Source organism: Lepisma saccharinum, chromosome 2 (assembly GCF_977018435.1).
Source record: "Lepisma saccharinum chromosome 2, izLepSacc3.1, whole genome shotgun sequence".
In the NCBI taxonomy this organism is placed as follows: Eukaryota; Metazoa; Arthropoda; class Insecta; order Zygentoma; family Lepismatidae; genus Lepisma; species Lepisma saccharinum.
In genome coordinates, this window is record NC_139230.1 from 211,866,947 (window position 1) to 211,890,445 (window position 23,499).

Sequence of the window (23,499 nt, forward strand, 5' to 3'; positions counted from 1 at the left end):
GTGGGATTACATAGAGAATATGTTTCCATCCTAATAGATGCATTGTCTGATTTTGCACACCAACACAAGTCCCAGTTTCATTTAACCACCCTTTTATTTTAATTGTTTCCTACTATATGTGTTTACAATTTCATTGTATTTTTTTTAGGCTGATCTCATCTCATCACATAGAAATCTTGTTAGTTTGTTCGAAGTTGTGGAGTTAACAGATGGACTGTGTGGACGTGGAGAAAACCTTGTTATGTTACTTTTTTCAGATGTATTAGAGGTGAGAAAACTTTTCAGCAATCCTGTATTTCTTTGTTGTACATGCTTCATGCTTCGGTGCTAAAAATACATGAGAATCTCGATCATACATTGTTTCAAGAGTCTGTGGTTAAGCACTTTAAAAATATTTTGTCATTGTTTTGAGAAGCAATAATTATAATATTTGTTTTGCACTCTATTCTCAAAGCCACTGATATTTGGATAAGTGAGCACAAACCGTCAAGTAAATGATCTGTCTGCTCAGCGAGGGAAAATCTTGCTCAGGGAGCATCACTTAGATACTTGATGTGCTGCAGATGGCGTTGGTGCAGCAGTGTAGCCAGAAAGAAGTGATAGGCATCGATGTGAAAAGTACTTTACTGCATGGTTGGTGAAGTTTGGGAAGGAAAGGGAAAGGTGGCGGGGGGGGGGGGGTTAGGTTTATTCCAGGGGTATAGTGGCATGCATGCCTGATATGTATGCCCTTTTCCATCGCCTGTGGGAGGAGGTGTCTATGGATGGGGGTAATAAGTGGATAATAGACACTCAGAAACAGTTGTTAAAGGTAGTGTTGGTGTGGGTGGTGACATTGAGGTCAGATAAACCTGGTAATGTAAATGTGGTAATATTTGGGTAATGTGAAAAACCTAACCTAACATAAACTAGGAACTGAGTTTTTAATTTGTTTCATTCTGTGTCTTTTATTGGTAAATTTTATATCTGTGCTTTGTTAGCATTAAAGATCCATATTGGTTCATTCTTAAGTTTCAGTGTACCTGAAACTAAATGCAGATCCTTGCTTATTGTACATTTACCAAGTCCAAAATAATTCATTGTGTAATTTATATTTCCCATGGTTGGAAACTCAGAAATTGTTGCACTTTTCATAATTTATTGTCTTTATTTTAAAATGTGTTTTGGTAATATGCTATTGTTGTAGTTTGATATTAATTATTGTATTGTTTTGTTTATCATATCTTTTGTAAATTACAGGTTTGCAGGAAAAAGTCCCAGAAGTCGCCTACCCCATTCGAGAATAAAACACACACTTTTGATTTGAAAACAGCAAAACCAAGGCAATTGAAGCATGTCGGCCTTCTTCAGCTTTCAAATATACAGTGGATTGAGGATATGCAGGAATCGGAAAGTAGGTTTTTCTTTTTTAATATCAAATGAAGGGCTTGGGGGTGGGGGTTAAATGGTAAAGGACATTTTGTTCATTATTGAATTACAAAGTAAAAAGATCTATCCTTCAATTGCCATGTCATGCAATTTTAATTGTATTCATTGGATGCTTCTGAACACAATACAAAAACAATTTATCTACAGTATAGCTTCTAATAACCTTTCTGCTTAATAAACTCAACAATGACCAAAATGTCACCATGTTTTACCCCGGAACCCTTCAAATATTAGTTCTGTTTTATAATAGTACATGTGTTTTACAAAACATTTCAAAGCAAGTAGTTTAATACAGATATATGAGAGGCAGTCAAATGAAAACCGAACACCCACCATAAAACACATTCCTCGCAAAAGTTGGCAACACTGTTGTTACGTATCGATACTGCCATCTGTAGGGTAGGAGAAATGCATAGTGAAAACATACAGGTCCACACAGTGGCTTCGTCATTGCTCAGGATGTGAGCGTGGTGAAAAGTGTGTTCGTCCAGCATTGGAAATGGAGGCAAGCAAAGAAGAGCAGAGAGGTGTGATTCGTTTCTTGGTGGCTAAGGGTGCTGGAACACGCAAAATTCATCATCGCATGTCTGCAGTGTATGGCGAACACTGCATGTCCCTGACGAGTGTGCAAGAGTGGCAGAAGAGATTCCGCGAAGGACGCACATCACTGCAAGACGATCTGTGCCCGGGACAGGCCCATCGAGCCATTACACCTGATGTGATTGCGAGGATCGATGGTCTGATCCGGGAAGACCGATGAATCACAGAGGAAGAAATTCATGTTAAGGTTGGCATTAGTCATGGCTCTGTGCATGCCATTATCAAAGATCACCTGCAGTTCTGAAAAATTTGCGTGCAGTGGGTTCCGCATCAACTGACGGAGGGACAAAAGATTGACAGAATGACTGCATGTCTGAGTCATTTGCAGCGGTACCACGAGGAAGAGTATGCGTTTCTGTCACGTATCGTCACAGGGAACGAAACGTGGTGCCACAATTTTGAGCCCGAGAGCAAACGGCAAAGCCAACAATGGAAACACGTCTATTCTCTCCCGCCAAAGAAATCCAAGGCTGTCCATACAAGTTCTGGCAAGGTCATGCTGAGCTTCTTCTTCGACTGCATGGGCCCTCTGCTTGTCGACTTCCTAGAGCATGGAGCCACAATCAATGCGCAGCACTATGCAAACACGTTGCAGAAACTGCAACGTGCCATAAAGTCAAAACACCCTGGAATGCTGTCGGACGGAATCATCCTTTTGCATGATAATGCCCATGCCAATACTGCCAATCTGGTGAGGGATAAGCTTCAGACATTTGGCTGGGAAACACTTGAACATCCTCTGTACAGCCCCGATATTTCCCCTTGTGACTTCCACATTTTTGGTGACCTGAAGAAAGACATTCGTGGACGTCGGTTTCATTCAAACGAGGAAGTGCAACAGTGGGTGAGGTTGTGGATCCATCAGCGACCTACCTCTTTCTACAAGACTGGAATTGATCGTCTCGTCTCCCAGTGGGATAAATGTCTTAACACTTGTGGTAATTACTTTTGAATAAAACAAACTCCATTGTCACTTTGTAGCGGGTATTCGATTTTCATTTGACTGCCCCTCATATATTTGAAATAACATCTAGAGTACAAGGAGATGAAAAAACTCAAGAGTCAAAAGTTGACTAGCCTTTGAACTTTGTTCCAATATTCTAACCATCTATCCTACCGAAGCAACCTCTGCCACAGTTTTCTACAAGTTATATACCCTATGAAAGATATGTGAATTCCAGGTAAACTCCAACCTAATTGCCATGTTACGTATACAATCTACAGTGGAACCCCGCTTCTACATTCCTGGATTTTGCATTTTTCTGTATTATACATTCAACCTTCTTGGTTCCAAAAGAGCCGTATGTATCAAAATTTCCCCAGATTTTACATTTTCCCACATTTTAAGTTTTTTTTAATTTTGATCCCATGAAAAATGTAATGTCAAGTTTCCTGTGTATCTCTTTTTAGAGCGCCAGAGTCATATGGTTACTGGTCAAGCTACAGTTTTCAACACAACTGATCAAGTTGTAGATTTTATCTGCCCCCTCTCCTTCTTTTGTGCAATGTACTAACTTCTCTAAAAATGGTTCGTGTGCAATTCATACCTGACTTAAAATATAACTACTATTAAACTGTGTCTATATAAAGTAGAGATGGCCGATGTGAAATGAAATTTTGGCCAATACAGATAAAGCACCAATATAAAATTTACCAATAACCGATATTCTACCAATCCAATATAAAATTCAAATGAATGGCTTATTGCAGAAAGGGACCTGAGTCACTTTTGGACAATTCTGAGAAAAACAAGAAAAATCGTATAATATTGATAGTGTAAGAAAGAAATGTACCGCTTTTGTCTCAAATATTCAGCATAAAGAATAGTTAATTTTGCAACCCTCAATGCGCCCCCCTGCAGTATGCTGCTAGAGACAGTGGAGATGAAAAGGTTGTGACTCCGGTACCTTTCTGCAATAAAAGTGGAAACTTTGAGAAATGAGACGGGAAATATCCTACAAACGCCGGTTTGTCGTTGCCACATACGCTAGGTTATGTTATGTTATGTTATATATGCCACAGAAAATTATAGATTCATCAATGAATGACAGTGTACTGCACTTTCTGGACTTTATTGTCGGTGTTTGAAGTACAATAATGTACGAGCTCGTACATGCATGCGTTACTCTACATCTGAGTCTGTTTCATTGGCGAGTGTAGCGGGCCACTGATGAATATCTTCATAAAATCCTTTGACGTCGTCTGGTACATACGACAAGGCAGTTCGTATGTCTTTCAATTTACTAAGCTTGATCGGCATACTTGAAACTGGGAACGTACGTGGCGTAGGAATTACAATTCTTGCACCTTTGGACAGATAGAAGGTGTGAGACGTCAAACCTTTGATGACTTCGTAAACCTTGACAGTACCCTTATGTTCAACACAGAATTCAAAGTAATGATACTTGGAAATCTGAAAATACTGTCTATTCTTGTAGGAACACATGGTAGTTTTCACAGATGCCACATTTTTTTTGTAGACATGAGGCCACCACGTTGCGAAATCAATAATGTTACTGGTGTCAGTAAGTTTGACAGTATTTTTACCGCCCGAGCTGTATTACAGATTAGCGTACACAGTTCGTACAACGTATAAATACGGCTTAGTTTATTGCAGAAAAGGACCCGAGTCAGTGACTCAGGTACCTTTCTGCATTAAAGTGCACTTTTCACTGTGCATTTTCTTGGCTATAGCCTCGTGTGACTGACGTCCTTTCTGCACTAAAAGATGTGTCTGTAACTAGGAAAATCAAAAATACCATTAACTCCGATACCTCAAAAATGTGACTCAGGTCCCTTTCTGCAATAAGCCATTCAAATGGTTCATTGACCTCCTTAAAACTGTATGCTACCACATGAACCAAGCTTTTGCAATGCAAAAGAAGCATATATTTAGATATTTACTTAAAAAATAGTATGGAATGGAGATGATTTGTTTATGCCCATAAAAATTATAAGAAAATGACACAATATTGTAAGATATTTATAGATATATCCGATCAGTAAAATTATTGGTAATTTTACTGGTAAACTGATACACCAATATGCCTACATCAGCCGATACCACTAGAGTACCAATTAATCTGTCCCATCCCTAATATAAAGTCAAACATGGACCTCTCTTCCATGTAGTAAATCTGGAAACTGCACTGTTGCAGACTAACAGGACCCTGACACCTGGAAAAACATCCAAGTTAAACCTGCATAGTGCTGTGTGTTATATTCTGTTCTTATTGATACTGAGTGTCCCTTGTACTGAGTTACTATTCAGCTGTGGAGATGAAGGCAAAAGGAACATAAATTAAGAGTGTTTGAAAATAAAATCCGTAAGAAAATATTTGGACCTAAAAGGGATGAGGAGACAAGTGAGTGGAGAAGGTTATGTAATGTAGAACTACACAAATTGTATTCTTGCCCAGATATTACTGGAATAATTAAATCAAGAAGACTTAGATGGGCAGGCCATGTGGCATGAATGGGAGAGGAAAGAGGAGTTTACAGGATTCTTGTTGGGAAACCTGATGGTAAGAGACCTGTAGGAAGGCCGAGACAAAGATGGAGGGATAACATTGAGATGGACCTAAAGGAAATCGATAAGGATGGAAAAGATTGGATTGATCTTGCCCAAGATAGGGACAGGTGCAAAGCCAGTTTGGCTACTCACTGGGAATTCCTTGAATTCTGGGAATTGTGTGAATTATTGGTTCCTGGAATTATACGTGAATTCTGCATGTTTTTCTCTGTAGACGTGAAAAATTGCAACTTTCATTAATCTAAATCCCAATGAGTTTATACAAATTTATAAATGCCACAAAACAAGTTTTTCATAGTTTAGCTTTTATTTTTATATCGAGGAAGGAAAATAAACTTTTGTGGAAAATAAAACTGAATTCTCTGGAAATGTTTACTTAAATTATACTGCAATATATACACCCTGAAGGCTTGTGTTGCTGCAGGCCTAAACCTTCAGGTTTAAGAAGACTAGAGAGTTAGTTAGTTACGTGAAGGCAGTGAGCCTTTGGCATCAATAGGTTCTCAGTAATAAGAAACTTGCTTGGAAAAAGAATCCTATAATTCAGTACTTTGCTGTTTTAAGAAGGAGAAATGCACACACATGCATATAGAGGTAGTTTTGTCTATGGTGCTACAGAGTATACAAAACCAACAAGAAAACAATTGAAACATGATGACTGACAAATTTAATGCCCAAATATGTACCGAGACATTTAAAAGCAACAGAAAGAAAAGTGGGCAGGCAAAATTTGTATGGAGTCCAGGTTTGATTTTGGCACACAGTCCTACTATACAGACTTTGTATTTTTATAATTGTGGGTTTATGTAATTCCATTTTTCTGTTTGTAATTTTATTTTTTCTGTAAGTGTCTGTACCTGTGCCATAATAAAAACTTATTTAAGTGTGTGTTAATATTATATTGTTGTTTTCAGAGTGGAAGAATGCATTTTGTTTAGTTTTTAATACTAAACCTGATATGAAGATCAGCCGATATTTTTTCAATCTTCTAAGTGGAGGAATCCAGAAAGAAGATCTTCTGAAAATATTTTGCAAACAAATGTCCAATACTGCCTGCACCACATACTCTGTAAGTGTGAAGTATTATGCCTCATACATTCTTTAGAGTAACTGTTATATTTTATTTTTGTTTAAACATCAGATTTTGTTAATACTTTTTTTTACCTAATGTATGATATTAGGGATGAACTGATATTAATATCAATGATGATACATACTTCTACCAATAGTTAGATTTTGTAGTAGCTTAAAAATATTCAGAATAGTTAAAAGTGTTAATTTATTAATAAATTCCATGCAACTGTATTGTATCATCTGGCAGAAATTTGCCTAAAATATTCAGATTCACATGTGAGATAATAAGAATATTAAAATTAGGGATGGACCAATATTATTTTTTTCTGATACCAATAAAATAGCAATATAAAATTTACCAACAAGGTAAGGTAAAGGTACCACTGTGCATGTGCACACATGCCATAAAGGCATATGGGCTGATGTGGAAGTATAGAGCTCCACATATTCTTGATCTTGGATGCACCTGTTATATGGAATACAGATACAGCAAAGTACAGTGAAGCAATTGAAGTCCAATCAAGATTTCTTAGATTTTTAAAATGCAAAGTTCAGAAAGACTCCTCATTTGAACACTATGACAACCTAATATATGAATGTTGGTTTACAAAGCTGTGTCATAGAAGAACATTACAGGAAATAGTATTCATATGGAAGTTGTTAAATCATGAAGTAGATGCCAAGCATCTACTCTCCCAGATTAAATTTTGACTCCCTTCGACGAAAACAAGACTCAAGAATTTTTTCTTCCCAAGAAGGCTAGATCGGAAATTGAAAAGAAATCTTCATTATGGAGAATGTGCAATAGTTACAATAAATTGCTAATCAACAATGAGACCATTGCGTGTGGACGAAGGAAACCAATACATAATAATCACGAAGGAAGCTTATTCAACAAAAATGAAGGAAACACTCGACTCGGAAGGTTACGGGCCACTTGACTCCTCCCCCCAGGGCAAAATACTCCAAGAAATCCAAACAGCTCTCGACTCATCCTCCCTATTCCCAGAAGAAGAGAAGAATAAGCTAAAAGTTCATGACCCAGATATCCCTGCTGTCTATGGCATCCCAAAAACTCTCAAACCTGGAACCCCCCTCTGTGTAATAGTCGGCTTCAAACACCCAGGAAACCGCCTTGCTAAGTGGCTACAACAAAAGATCAGTGAACACAACCACTGTCTGAAATACTGTGTCCAAAACAGCCAGGAAATAAAAGAAATGGTCACTGGATACGTGGGGGCTGACAGAATAAAAATGGCCAGCATAGATGTCCAGGAAATGTACCCATCTGTACCAAGAAGCCTTGACATAAGTGAAACCAGGAAGTTGCTATTAACTAACACAAAAAGCCCGTATGAGACTGAACTAATCATATCCCTCCTGAAGGTTTGTCTAGAAACCCCTGCCCTACAGTTTGAAGGCCAATACTTCTATCAAGAGGAGGACCTGGCCATGGGAAACCCCGTATCCGCTATCCTCTCCAACATAGTTATGATCTCAATAGAAACATATGTCTTGTCCTCACCCCTCCTCTCCGGAATTGGCTACAGGTGATACGTTGTCGACTCCATCCTTCTCTACAAAATCACGTGCAATTACAAAAAGCCGTACGATTGTTTAACTTGGCCCACCCGAGCATCCATTTCATACCAGAAGAAAAAAAGAACAGCATACTCAATTACCTGGATCTCACCATAAGCAGGAAGAATGACAAATTCAAGACCAACTCCAGAACGCAATACATGCACAAACTTTCTGGTCACACTGCACGGCAAAAAAAACATTTGGATCAACTTCTTCCAGAGTGCCATCAACCTTACCTCAGAAACTGAACACCTACAGACTGAATTCGACCATATCATCTCTCTTGACATCAACAATGTGTACTGCCGACAGGAACTCCTCCACCTCCTGGACACTACCAAAAGAAAAGTGAACCATCCATGCCCCCAGAAAGAAAGGATAAAAGAAAAATGGATCGGCCTGCCCCGACATTCTGACCTAACCAAGAAAGTTCAAAAAGTTCTAACCAGGCACAGTTTCAAGATAGCAGACCAACCCCCTCCTTCCATAGCCTCCCACCTAACTCATTTCAAACGATATTACACCAACCACAATGCAAGAAGTGGCATCTACATGATCACATGCACTTGTGGAAGCAAGTATGTGGGTATGACGAAGCGCCGACTTGATAGGCTCAAGGAGCATGATGCTGACCACTGACTCAGGAGAACAGGCCTTTTCTGCCACCTTATAGACAAAAACCATAACATAGACTCTGCCAAAATAGTCATGCAAGCGAAATCCACCTTGGAAAGGTTCTCAAAAGAAACATACTCATTAGCGACCATTCCCGCCAACCTCAACGCTAACCCTGGGGCCCTCAATAAAACCTGGCTTCCCGCTTTCAGGAATATACCCACCCATCCAACTGGCTCCCCCCGCAGAACATGAAACCAAGCACGGCCCTTAAGCATTCGCAAGAAAAGCCCACCTGAGCATATGAACAAACACTGTTCCACAGAAGCAGACGACGAGACCGAGAACCAATGCCTACAGCGCCAAAACCCCGATGTGCGGCAAAAGAAGGAAGCACTACACCCACACCAGAACTGCAGAAAGTGAAAGGACCACGTCAACTAGTGCTGCCACAAGGACAAGTATAAGAAGAAGGAAGCACGTTGCTCGCACCAAGACAGTACATGCCTGACGAAGCCACCAGATCGGTGGCGAAATCAATTGCGGAAAATTTGGGCGGAAAAATGAAAAGTAAGCCTATGAGAGTAAATTACCTATCTCCACGTAACCGCCAAACAGATATCTTTGGATACAATGTTTATTCACTATGTACATGGACTCTGTAATTAGGTATGTACCTGTTGAATTCAATAAATAATAAAAAAAATGTTCAATTACCATTGAATTGTGGGCCTCCCTGATGGCACAGTGGTTGCATTGTTGCCTCGTAATCAAGGGGTCCTGGGTTCAATACCTGGTGGAGGCACATAGTGATTCGGATTTCACTTTAAACTGTAGGTCCAGTCCTTTCTGTGCATAAAGTGGACTTAAAACAACAATTCACATTCACATTGAATTGTGGCAATGCTAAAGATGATTTGTCAAAAACATTACAGTGGAACCTCGATTTTACGTTTTTCAAGGAACCAATCTGAAAGAACTTAAAATCTGGGAAAATGTACTCACCCACCCTGTAATATAATCAGAAACCTTTGAGTTTCAAATTTTGTGCTCTTTAATTTGTGTACACTAGGTAAAAGTATGTGCATTCATCTAATGCAGTTGCAATACTTAACTACAAAACCTTTATTGTAATTAAAAACTTACTTGAAAATTATAAATGTAACTGAATGAATTATTACTCATATTTGACAATTGAGTACTCAACTGACTGATATTTGTGTTTCATGATGTCTGTTTAATATATAACATATTGTAGATTTGTGCGTGTTACTCACTATTAAAGAAAATAAATACGTTAAATAGTGTTAACTAATTTAACTACTTAACGTGAGTGAGTATGGAGTCTTATTAGGACAACATTTCGGAGGTCAGACTGCCTCCTTCATCAGGTTCGTGGATGTTTCTAGACACCGAGCATAGTGCTGCGTAAAAGAAGTGTTGAATGAGGATTCGGTTAAGGGTTAAGGTTAAAAACACTTACAAAAACTCTGCCATATTCCAACTTAAAAAATCTTAAAGATAAAAATAAAGATAAAGATCTTAATATTTTTTAAGTTGGAATATGGCAGAGGTTTTGTAAGTGTTTTTAACCTTAACCCTTAACTGAATCCTCATTCAACACTTCTGTTATGCGGCACTATGCTTGGTGTCTAGAAACATCCACGAACCTGATGAAGGAGGCAGTCTGACCTCCGAAATGTTGTCCTAATAAGACTCCATACTCACTCACGTAAGTATTTAAATTAATTAATACTATTTAACATATTTATTTTCTGTTTAATATATTCCATAATTTGTTAAAATTATCCTTACTTGTCATTTTTGAGTACCGATATCATAGACAGTTTCAGAATAATATATTTTTATCATGTTTATTTCTAGGAGGATTTTTTGAAAGTGGCAGATCCAGAAGAATTCAACCTTAATACAGCTAGCCAACAACAAACACCACTAAATAAAGCTACCAGGTAAGCTGTTTTCTAGTAATAATACACTTTTTTGCACACATTGCCATATCTAATACTTAAAGATCACCCTTGCACACACAAGATGTGGAAATCCATTCATATATTATAGCACTGCAACCGTAAGAGTAGCAAAGGATGATATGGAGAGCAGATGCCTCCCCCCACCCCTTTGGAACTCTATTTTGCCGAAGGAAAGCAATATAATTAGTTTGCTCCATGCTCATTTTCATAATTGCACAATGTTTCTTCAGCAGTTTACTGCGGTTCCTTAAACTTTTGTGGGTGCACCTATGAGTACAGCATCCTTATGTGTGGAATTGGAAATTTTAGAATATAATGTACATAAAACAACATTGTCAGGCTACACAGTAAACTGAATGCTCGAAGAGCAGATGACAACCCACTACTAGCTAAAAAATAGCGTATTAACATGGTGGATCATTTTTTGAGCACAACACTAGCCTTGCAACTTTGGAAGTCTTGTTTTCACCTTAAATTGAATGCAGAGAAACACAAGAACTTGCAGGGGTCATTTTTCTGGCGTAGTATTTAAAATTGTTGTAAGTAGAATTTAGTGGAAATGTCCATTAATGCAAATGTTGAATTCATGTACCTTCGTTTTGTTAGATAAATTTCTAATATGCTGCTCCCTTTTCTAATGCAAAAAAACCATCAGTCTTGTATTAATAATGGTTGAATGAATCTTGAAATTATTGGCTATCATCAGAATGGTACAATTTCAGTTATCAGTATTGGTAACTTTTACAGTGGTACTTCATTGGTATTGATCAGACCTTCACATTGATCCAGTCCAATTCCTACATTTTGCCACCATGTTGGCAGTGTGTGTTGTGTGATTGATTCATAATCTTGCCACCAAAGGTTCAAGGTTCACATCCTGGCCTGGGCTTTATGATAATCCATGCATCAGTTTCATCTGATCATCATTCATTTTCATCACAGTGATTATCTAAAGAGGCAGAAAAGTGATTGAAAAATAAAAATACAATCCCTACATTCTAGAATATTTGACATTTAAATTAGATCTTTAGTGATCATACTTACAAATGAATATGACTAACATATATAAAAATGTATCACAAAATAATTAATCATTTTATTTTCCTCTTCCATAGATTTGTATATCGGACTCGATCTGCTGTGACTCATTCTCTGTATTCAGGCATTATCCCCCATAAATTGAGGAGGGTGGTTTCTAACAAAGAGCAGCGCACAAAAGAATTGCAACAGGAGGAAGAAGACAGAACATCAAATTGTGGAAATCCAGAGGCATGTATAAGTTGATCATTTCATGCATTATAATTAATTTATTTTACATGTAAATACTTCATTATGTTACTTCAGTAGAACAGTAAATGGTTGTAGCAGTAGTATATATTTTAACTATTGTCAAAGGTACATGGCCCATTGGGGCTCATGGGCAGCTTTTTGTAGCCCAACAAAATAATTACTAGTTGCTCCTTATATCTGTAAATTTGTGGCTCCAAAAAATGTTTTTGTTTCCTTCACTGGTAAGTTAGGATAACTGCTGTAAATTGAAAACATTTGAGGCAAGATATTTACAGCTTCAAAGTACCTTGAAGTGTTCATAAATTTTTGTACATATAAGTAAAATTGTTCAACACATTTTTTTTTTCTCAGCTAGTAAACTGCATATTCTCATTGCCATTTCTTTTGTATTATTTTAGGAGCTTGCATTTGCATTACATGGAAAGAAGCTTGGTTCCTGAATTACATAATGAAATCCGGTAGTGATTTCTGTGCCTTACAGTTTTTTAAGTACAAAATCATAATTGACTGATAATTATGCTGTGATAATGAACATAAAATTGAAACAAAGTGTAATTTGAAATACTGTGGTTTATATTTGAAACTGTCTATAAAGAATAGAAGAATCACTTGTATTAATGATTGTAATTCTTCTTTTTTCAATTATTTGTGGTTGTTTTCAGCTTTAGATTTTTATTATTGAATTTTTGGATGCAAGTATGTATAATAAAAATCTAGATCTGAAAATAACCACAAATATATATATATAAAATTTCATATAGTGATGTGTGTTAATTTTACTTGATATTGATTATGTTGATGGGTAGTCTCTGTTCCATATCTTAATTATTGTAAGTGCAAATTAATGGATACTAATATCTTATGAATTTTTCTTAAGTAGCAATTGAAGAAGGTTTGTAGTTTCAAGGTAATCGTTTTTCTCACTTTCCGTGTCGTGCACCCATTTAAAATTACCTAAAAAATATGAAGTTTAGTTCACACATATTATCGTGCTTTCTCATATTGGATAAATCCTTACAAAGGCACCATTTGCTTTCTGAATGCTCTGCGATAAACCTGTTTAGGTCATCCACCTTTAGCCTCTATGCTTCTCAGGTAAGGTACACAATCTTTGATAATGTCTTCGCCAATACTAAATGTCTCTGATCCTCAATGCCTTTGTCTTTGTAGAGTTAATTACAAGTCCTGTATTCTTAGCTTTCTCTATTAGACCGAATTTGCTTTGCATTTCATAATGTGCTTCAGACAGGAGATGCAAATCATCTGCAAAATCAAAGTCTTCCAATCTGTTGTTCAATCCCCACTGGATACTACATTGCAATCAGAAACATTGTGGATGCTAGTATTAATCTTGTCACACTTCCAATTGTATATTGTCTCACATATGTGAGTTTTCACTATTCTTTTTGTACAGAAGGCAAAATTGATGATAATGCACTTGAACATAAATTTTATTGGTGTGTGTGTTAAATATATTTTTTTAATAATCATACGTGTAACTTTGGTATGTATAAGTGGTTATATTTAACATTGTTTATAGTAATACGAATGTATGAAATATTGCTAGTCTTTAAATGAATTATAAGTACAAATTTTCATTCATGAAATTCTAAATCATAGAACTTAGTTGAGTTTCTGATATTTTGATATTTTGTATTGATTTCATTGTTTGAATTAGCTGTTCTGTTTTGATTCATTGTATTGTTGTTAAAAATGTACTTACTCTTAACAGTAACATACCAATGGGAACGGGTCAAAATATTGCCTATAAAATACTGTTGTTGGTCTTAGTCTTCAAGTTTGGATTATATTTTAGGCCTCTGTGCAATATATTACAATGGTATGTTGTGCAAAAAAAAATACAATTTTGGCCCTCCACCTTTGATATTAATTTGGGACCAGTGAACAATATTCTGCATTTGTTTCAAGCAATTCTATGTAATGTATTTAGTGTTGTTGCCCAGAACCTTTAGTCCAGTACATACAATACGCCATTGGAATTACTGATCAATAACCAGAATTAAATTTGTGAGCATTGGTCAAAAATAAAATGGCAGGACACTTCATACAGAACCTGAATTTTATATGAACGTCATTAATAAATATTCCAAATGGGTCTCTTGTTTTTGTCTTAGAAAAAGAAACTGCATATTTAGAAATTTTAGAACTATATGTAATGAAATTCTGTCTTTTTGTAAATGAATGTTAATGCCAGTTGTCTAAAGTGTAAAATTTTTAAGGGGTACAATTATATAAGAAGTACAAATATTAAGATTGTAATAAACATACAAATATTTATAGGTAAGTCCTACTTTACTGATACGCTTATTTTTTTTCTAGTCTAAATTTTTAAGTGTACTTTATAAAGTTCCATATCTAGTTCCATATTAAAATGTTCATGTTTCATCAAGGATAGAGTGTTTTTATAAATATGAATTATATGCTTATCACAATTACTTTTACTGTTCTTTAATAGTTTATATTGATATATGAAAAGTATATACTGTATTTTATAAGTGGTTCATAGAAATAAAAAAAAAGCTGTTTTACATGTTTGTTTTCTCAATTTCTATTCACTACATGTAAGCCCATTTAATAACAGCCAAAATGGCATACTTCCTCTGATGTATTTGTGGACAGTGGCTAATGCTGTTGCCTTGTAACCAAGAGGTTCTGGGTTGAATCCTTGATGGAGTGATTTGGATCCCACTGTAAACTGCAGATCCAATCCTGATAAGCCTATCTGTGCATAAAGTAGACTTTCATATGCTTGCAAAGTTTCAGCACATTCCTGGAGTAACAGATAACATCACATTAAGTACACCATTTGAGAGAAAATGTCTCAATTTCTAATTGTTGGATTATATAATATCACTTCAAGTGACCTGAATGAAGAATTGGAAATAGCAACCACATAATATTTCAAATACTGCCAATGATGCATGGAAATTTTTAGTATTATGATTTCTTTTTATGTTAGATGAACAAGAAGACATGAAAGAAGACACGGACTTCTGGAACTTCAAATTACCAGATACACAACTACAATGAGTAGATATCAGCCTAGCCAACTTTTAAGGTAAGAAATTAATTTTGCTCCCAATGCCAATAGAAATAACGTGTGATGTAGTTATTAAAAAAAGTAATGTAATTATTACAAGAGTCAAATTAAAACCTTAAAAGTCCAATAAAAATTGTGTAGCAGACTTTATACAGCTCAAATTTACATGAGGTATCAAGTGTTGTTACTTTAAAGATGGTGCCTCCTATACACACTTGCACCAATGAAGAGGAGTGGTTTTTTGCCCTCTGTCAGCCTAAAACTTACAGAAATTTATCGTTAAATGAAAATTCAAGATCTCTGAATGCTTACCACACCAGCAAATTTACTAATGGAGGGGAGAGTTCGGCAATGGCCTCAGTTCGCAGGTAGATGTGTGGAAAGGCCTTCGCAGTGGCTCATAAGTGACTGCACATGGTCACGAAAGACTTGTATACAGGAAAATAAATGTAGATCAGCAATAGGTCTGTGCTAAAATGCAGTAAACTTGTGCAACCCTACATACAGAAACAAATTAAAGTTTTCATTTGTGTCTCCCTTGTATTTGCTAGTTAACTAACTCTATGGCACAACAGCCATTTTAGGGCCATGCTCTGCCAAGTAGCGTTTCATTGTTAGATGCACGGTCAGCACATCAAATCCTATCGCCATTGTTGTCTGGTTTTCTACAACAAAACCCACTAGTATTTTTAAAGTAGCTCTCCGACTGTATTCATGATGTGTCAACACCGACATTTTTCAGCTCCCGACTGGCATCAAACCTGGGACTGCTTGCACCGAAGACAAGAGTGCTAAACATTATGTCAGGAGGTATACAGCTGGTCTTCTTACTTCCCTTATGTGTTTTTGCTCCATTTTATCCTTGACAATGTCAGAATTTTTAGTTTTGTATTTAAATCTGCTGCGTTTCCTTTTTGCGTTCCTGCTCTCTGACAGGTTAGATATATACACAGTGCGGCAATTTGAAATCAAGACTGATTTATTTTCTTGGTAGGTGGCACCACTGTGCAAGCTTTCTGTGGTGCGAACAAGTAACTGGTATCTCACGAACAATCGACGCAGAGCTCGTTGACCTTGAGCGACATTGCGTTGTGGCGTTGTTGAATGTGGGCACGTGTCGTGAAAGTGCGTCGTGATTTCAACATGGAACAAAGAGCAAACTTCAAGTTTTGTGCTCTCTTGGGTAAAACAGCTGCGGAAGCGTTTGACATGTTGTAGCAAGTCTATAGGGACAATTGTTTATCCTGTATGCCTGTATTTGAATGGCTCGGGCATTTCAGTAAAGGACGGGAGTCAATTGAACACGACGATCATCCAGGTGTAGCAGGGACAATGAGAACACGAAAATTGGTTGAGAAAGTGAGGATAATCATTACTGAAGACTGAAATTTCAGACAGACTGTTACTGCTGCATTTTATCTTGAGGTACTGAAACGTTTGGTGCAAGGAATAACACTGTGAGGCCCGAGAATTGGGATGATGGCAGCTGGCGTCTGCTTCATGACAGTGCCCCAAGTCACAAGACTGTGATTGCAAAGAACATTTTGACCCTAAATCAACTCTGTGTGTTGTCACACCCTGCCTACTCACCGAATCTGGCTCCGTGTGAATATTTTTTTATTTCCTAAACCAAAATGTGCACTGAAAGGTTCCTACCTTTATGATATACCAACAATCAAGAAGACTACGACATGGATTTTAAAAGGCGTTACACAAAATGAATTCCAGTAATCCTTCTATGCACTGGTGGACATTGCGTTACAATGTGTGGATGCAGGAGGGTCCTACTTTGTATGATCCAAGGTAAGTAACTTTCTATGAAGACTTGTTTATTTTTTACAGCACCAGTCTCGGATTTCAAATTGCCGCACTGTGTATGTTAAGTTCAGGATGTGGTATTAGAAGCTATTTGTGTGAACAAAATATGATTCAATTACTTCCGAAATTTTATCATAGAGTGCATGCTGATTTATTTTTAACACAGTTTAATACAGTACAATATTGTACTATTCTCTTGAAGAAGAAAAACCCTACTCAGTTTCAGTGGCATGGCGTTATAGAATGCCCATATGCCCAGCATTCCCTGACTTAAAATTTAAAAGAAATGCACGAATCCTCTAAATTAAAAGCAAAACATTACTAATTACTTATATGTTTGAGCTGTGTGGCATTATAATAGCTACCGTATTTACGCGTGTATAATGCATGTGCATGTGTAATGTGCACCCCGGTTTTTGATGGGTAAAAGTGACAAAAAATTATATCTCTTATATAATGTGCAGTATAATCCAGGTTCGTGAAATGGCTTTCTTAGTTGTAGGTCGTAAAGCTGTTGCTATGCGGATCAAAAGTGAATGACAATATTCCTATTCAATGAGGAGAATATCCTCTTGTGTAAACAATAAGTCACCAACCCATGCCACCTCCCTCCTCTCGCTCCACTGTGTTTAGCATCCCAAAGCTTACACTCTTTAACCACCTTATTTATTTTCTAATAGTAGAAAGCAAGATCAAAATTACGTTATGGAGTTACAGTGCTCAGGAAGTTATTTTCTATTATTTCTCACCCAACAAATACCGCTGATATGCATCCCATGTGACGGGAGGTGCATGCTTGAATTTCCCTAGAACAGTACTGCTTTTCTTGGTGTCACAGAACGTTACATTATAAAGTGAAAAATCGTGGGAATTGGCCTTTAAACATTTATATGTGGTTTTGCTCTTTTTCTAAAAAGAAACCCTTCAATTTTTTTCTTTTTCCATGACTAACATTTGTAAGAGGCACATTCAGGACCCTCAAACTAGCAGTTAGCAGCATAAGATTTCTTTCATTAAGGTATTTGCACACCACACTCCATATATGCCATATAATTTGGCCCGTAATACATTTTTATTATTATTTTTTTAACTTATCTTTTCTTTCATTCAAAGTTCCGTAAACATGAAAAATCAATTCAAGTGTCACAAAATCATGAAATGACCCTGTACGGTTTCATGTTGGCTGTCCAAATTATTCCGTGTGTAACATGCACCACAGTTTTTGAGGGCAAAAATTTTGAAAAAAGGTGCGCATTATACATGAGTAAATATGGTATTTATCTCGGTTCACATACACTGCTCCACTAACAGCTCTTGTTATAGCATCTTTCCAATGCCTTTACTGACTGGATGGTGGGTAGGTTTGGCGTAAAGGACTTCCGGCTGCCGTCATAGGGAGGAAGAAAGCTTGCATGTCTATACAGCACAAGCGAAGGGCTACTTTGATGCCTGTGTACAGAACAACCTGGTTGGTTGTGGGCTCATGACCCTTCCTGCCTTCTGATGGATCAGGTGCAGGGGACATCCAGCTGCTAACACGTCATGTTAACATACATAGGCATTATTTGAATTGTAATTGTGAAAATATGCATGTAAATTGGTTAGGAGGGTTAAGTTTCATCCTACCAGCATATTTGAGAAACCGATCCCCCTTCCGATGCAAAAGGCAAAAGTAGAATTCCTACCCGGTTGTTCGCGCTCTTGGTGTGTGATACTTAGCCTCGAATTTTAGGTTTTAACCTCTTTTTTTTTTTTTCGCAGCTGAATAAGAAATAAGTTAGGTCAGTGTTTCATTAAAAATGCAACAATTGATGAAGTTTTATAGTGCATAAAATAACCTATTTTGCTTGTTAGGATCTATTTTAGGTATATGCACCTGAACCAAACCTTTTTTTGGTCTTTATATATTTTTTAAGGTTTTACAGGATATTTATATATCACAGGGGTATTTGCTCTGTTTGATAATGAAAAAATTCAATGACAAACTTGTTTGAAACTATCGATTTCCCTCCCTCGAAGTCCATAACATTTTTACAAAGCTCGAAACAATGCAAAATGTCTCTCGCCACTGTTACCTGCACAGTCCAAAGTGCAAACTTCTGATCCGTGTGGTCTTGCTCATTTTGACATCAGTACAGTGCTTTGTGGCATTCGTGCCTTGTGAAGTAATGGTTCAGAATTCAAATTTGCACCACTTACTATGTTTCTGTTGAAAGATCACTTTTAACATGTAAGATGATCATCACAGACAAAGGCAGAGTTTGACTGTGGATAACATGAATAAGATTGTTATGTATTCAGGGTGGCCACCCTAGGTAAAAAGTAAAGTGCTTCCCTGTGCTTTGCACCATGCCATGAAGGTGCATAGGGGGTGTGGAGTTAGGGCCCCACACTTTCTTGATCAAGGCCAAAGGTGGAGATGATGTGATCAGCACCACGCCCCTGGCCACCTTTACCCCCAGAGTATCCTCCAGGTTCTATGATGCTGGAGCTACTTGAACAGGTGGAAAGAATCCTGGTTGTCCTCCAACGGGGATCGAACCTGGGTCTCTCGCATGGTAGTCAGATGCCCTAATGACTGAGCTACCATGCCGGTGAGTGGCCACCCTAGAACCATGACAAAATTCAAGTATAATTCCTGGTTCTCAAGGTGAACTTTCCAAAAATTTAAGGGTACAGACAGATGTTTTCCCTATTTCACTCTTACCACTCACACACAGACACACACACAAATATATTATAATATAGTATAAAGGATCTGTGTGATTCTGATAAACTGTGAAAATCTTGCCTCGGGGCATTTATAAATATGATTTTTTTTCAATGGGATTTGGATTAATAAAAGTTGCAATTTTACACGCCTATGGAGAAAAATTCACGCATATTTCCCAGAGCCATAATTCATGCAGAATTCCTGGTGAGTAGCTACCCTGGTATTGTGCAGCAAATTATACATACATATTTCATTTTTCACATAAACAAGTAACTTGCTGACAGCAATGATTTGTGGATAATTTTGAAAATTATGTATGCAAATGGAAAATTTGGTTAGAAAATTAATATTTGATTGTTATATATATGTCTATTAAAATTTCTTAGTTCTTTTGAAAATTTGTTTTTAATAATTGTAGTACCTAATCAGTATTTTTCAGGAATTTTGAACCATTTCAAGTTTTTGGAACCTACTTCAGTATTTTTGAGCGTAATTTAAGATTTTTAGAACCTAAAAATCTGACGTCTAGTGATGGTGCAATATGCAATATAACTGACTTAACTACCAAACTCAAATATAGCACTTCTTAATGACCACTTTATTGCATAATATTATCACATGAACAGTGATGAGCATTAGGTTTGGCTGGACTTTTGACCTACGCTAGGGCAGTTGTTTTCGAATTTTCCTCTCCTTTCCAAAAACCGATGTGATACTCCAAACTCGGAAGAATTGCATCTGCTTAGAATGCCTTCTAGAGCTTTCACGTGAATCTTCGTATGGTTTGCGTTCCCTGTTGTCTAGATATTATTATCAATAGTCTAATGGACTCGCGTAGCTTCAAAAGTATTGAGAATATCTAGACAACAGTTAACGCAAACCATACGAAGATTCACATGAAAGCTCTAGAAGGCATTCTAAGCAGATGTAGTTTTTCAGGTTTTGGAATATCAGAGCGGTTTTTCGAAAGGAGAGGAAAATTCAAAAACAGCTGCCCTGGTGTTGGCCAAAGGTCCAACCGAGCCTTAAGAACTAAAGAAATGACACAGTTTTTGTTCAACAAGTTGGTAAAAATTGCACTCCGGGTTTTCAGTCCCAATGGTATGAAAGCTTGGAAATTAGAAATTCTGTATTCATGGGTGAAGTTCAGCATGTAGCTGCCTTGCTACAGCCTACAAATTTAATATATCATTAAGAAAGTTTATTTGTTCGTTAATATCTTAATGATTAATATTGCACCAAAGAAAATGAATGTTTAGCATTCGTTTGAAAACTCTTAATATTGAATTGTCTCTGGATGAAATTATTTTAAAATGTTTATCAGGCTTCTTAAGACTCAACGTGATGCGAGTCAGACAGAGGTCTGATTACTAATGAGAATTGTTAAGTCAGTAGCAGTCGGTTCATTTTCCGACCTCCATGATGGAGTGTTAGGACAGCATGTTATGACACCAGGGGTTCTGTGTTAATTCCCAGTCTGTGCATGGGTTTTCTTCATGAGTGTCCCTCCATCAATATCATCACTCATATCTTCATGATAGCCAAAGTGGCAGAAAAGCTCGTATTATTAGCCATTCACAATATACAGCCGAACAGGGAAATTTAAATAGTATGAAATACAGGGTTGTCATATCGATTTTTTCCCAAGTTTAAAGGCTTGAAGTAAAAAAGAACAACTTAGTGTTCTGGAAATAATTTTCTTCATGATTTCCATGTTGAAACTTTTATTCACCACAACTCGAGCCTAATAATTATCTATTTAAGTCCAGAAATTAGATAGTCGAGCAATTTTGCCACCAGGGTGCAAAATCATTAATCGGTGGATGGGGGAGGAAGGTAAATTTATGTGCATTTCGACATTACCCATAGTAAAGTATATTTAAAGTCAAAACTAATTCCATATCTTTCGTGGGGGAGTGGTTAGGTGAAGATCCTTGGTGGGGAAAACCCCTGTCCCCTCCCCCCTGGTGTTTCACAACCTGTTGTCACCTAATCAGCAGCAGTCACTCGGCACTTCTGCGACCCTTTCAAAAACTGACATTGGACTCCACAAGGGTCTTTTTACTAGATCGTAAAGAGTATCATCGATGTTGAGCAGTGCCCGCCCTGCATTGTTATGGAGTTGGAAGAAGAGAAATACTTTGCCACATAGGAACATCCAATTGTTGGGAGGACACAGAAACTGAATGCAAACAGGTCTTGCTCGGGATTGTAAAGGCTTTACTTTGATCAGTGAAGATCTCAGGTGGAGGAAGGGGAAACTTCTGAGAGATATGCTGATTATTTAGTCAGTTTTTACTTTCAAAGGGCTGTTGAACCAGTTGTAATTTGGTTGTAATTTGGCTGGTGGTTCTGAATTAGGTTAAGGGTTAGTTGGAAGAAATGGGGTTTCTGACAAAATGCGCACTAAAATGTTAGAAACCCCATTTTCTAATAAGTATGTGCAATTACTGATCTAATTTTCTCTATTACCCCATTTTCTTCCAACTAACCCTTAACCTAATTCAGAACCACCAGCAATAGTAATGTCGTCGCCTTGTAATCAAGGGGTCCCGGGATTGATACCTGGTGGAAGCACATTGCACAGTTGTTCGGATCCTACTTTAAACTGTAAGCCCAGTCCCGATTAACATATCTGAGCATAAAGTGGACTTAAAACATTTCAGAACAACCAGCCGCCGCTGGTTTGGCCACTTCCCATCTTACAGTTAGGTAAACCACGACGATGAGAATGTCCGATTAAAACGACTGAAAAAAACTCCATAGTGCAACAGTGCTTTGAGGACCATTGCCGCTGCTTTTTCGTTTTCGAGTTTGTTGGGTTGTTTCAAGTCTACTTCATGCACGGAAAGGCTAATCGGGGCTTGACCCCAACCTAGCGATGCACTATTTGCCTCAACCAGTTATCGAACCCGGGACTCCATAATTATAAAGCAAGGACGTTACCACTACGCCAACGGGAAATCCCCTTCTCGAGTCTTTCGAGAACAGGTTCCGCTACTATTGCTTGGTGAATACGAGGTGCGCGAAAGCTTCCGTCAGAGCTCTGCTCGAGATTTGAACACGGGACGACAGCTTCTCGGCGCTAGAGCACGAAAGGTCTGTTTCTGAAATGAAAGTGTCATTGACGCCGTGGTTCACGAGAGGTGGTCTGAGATGCATTCAACAACTTTGCCCGAGAATAGGCTCGCTTCTCGTTTCGGTCCCAGCAGAAATTAATTATGCAGAGCGTCTTCTGAAGTTGAGCAAATGCATCCAACAAGACGATGAGCGCACAGAAGATTTACACGCTGGCTTGGAAAGATACGAGCACCGTGGGTGCGATTGAAGATTTATTGCGAAGGGACATCAAATTGGACACAACTCGGAATAAGACAATGGACCATAACTGCACAGTGTCCATAAATTCTCCTGCAATAGTGGGATTTTTATTTACTCGAAGTTTTGTATTTGTATATATTTTACGTCAGTTCCTTATATAATTTAGAACCCCATAATGTGTATTCGTGGCCAGATATTATTCAAATATTAGAATAATGAAATCAATAAAACTTAGGTGGGTAGGCCATGTGGCACGAAGGGGAGAGGAAAGAAGTTTACAGGATTATTCTTGGAAAACCTGATGGTAAGAGACCTGTAGGAAGGCCAAGGCAAAGATGGAGGGATAACGTTGAGATGGACCTAAACGAAATCGGTAACGATGGAAAACATTGGATTGATCTTGCCCAGGAGAGGGACTGATGGGAGGCTTGTGTTGCTGCAGCCATAAACCTGTCTCTTCCTGTTTTTCTAT

The 23,499-nt window shown here is 37.5% G+C and overlaps 1 protein-coding gene across 1 annotated transcript in view; it reads left to right on the forward strand.

Moving 5' to 3' along the window:
* The window catches only part of LOC145981170 (protein ECT2-like), an 86,171-nt gene extending 71,748 nt beyond the window's left edge, over positions 1-14,423 (forward strand). Inside the window, exons 16-21 of the mRNA XM_083114295.1 lie at positions 149-268; positions 1,240-1,393; positions 6,475-6,629; positions 10,718-10,803; positions 11,940-12,093; positions 12,513-14,423. Of these exons, the coding sequence (XP_082970421.1) occupies positions 149-268; positions 1,240-1,393; positions 6,475-6,629; positions 10,718-10,803; positions 11,940-12,093; positions 12,513-12,554 (711 nt within the window). The 3' untranslated portion in view covers positions 12,555-14,423. The remainder of the gene's footprint in view (positions 1-148; positions 269-1,239; positions 1,394-6,474; positions 6,630-10,717; positions 10,804-11,939; positions 12,094-12,512) is intronic.
* The last annotated feature ends 9,076 nt before the right edge of the window (positions 14,424-23,499 follow it).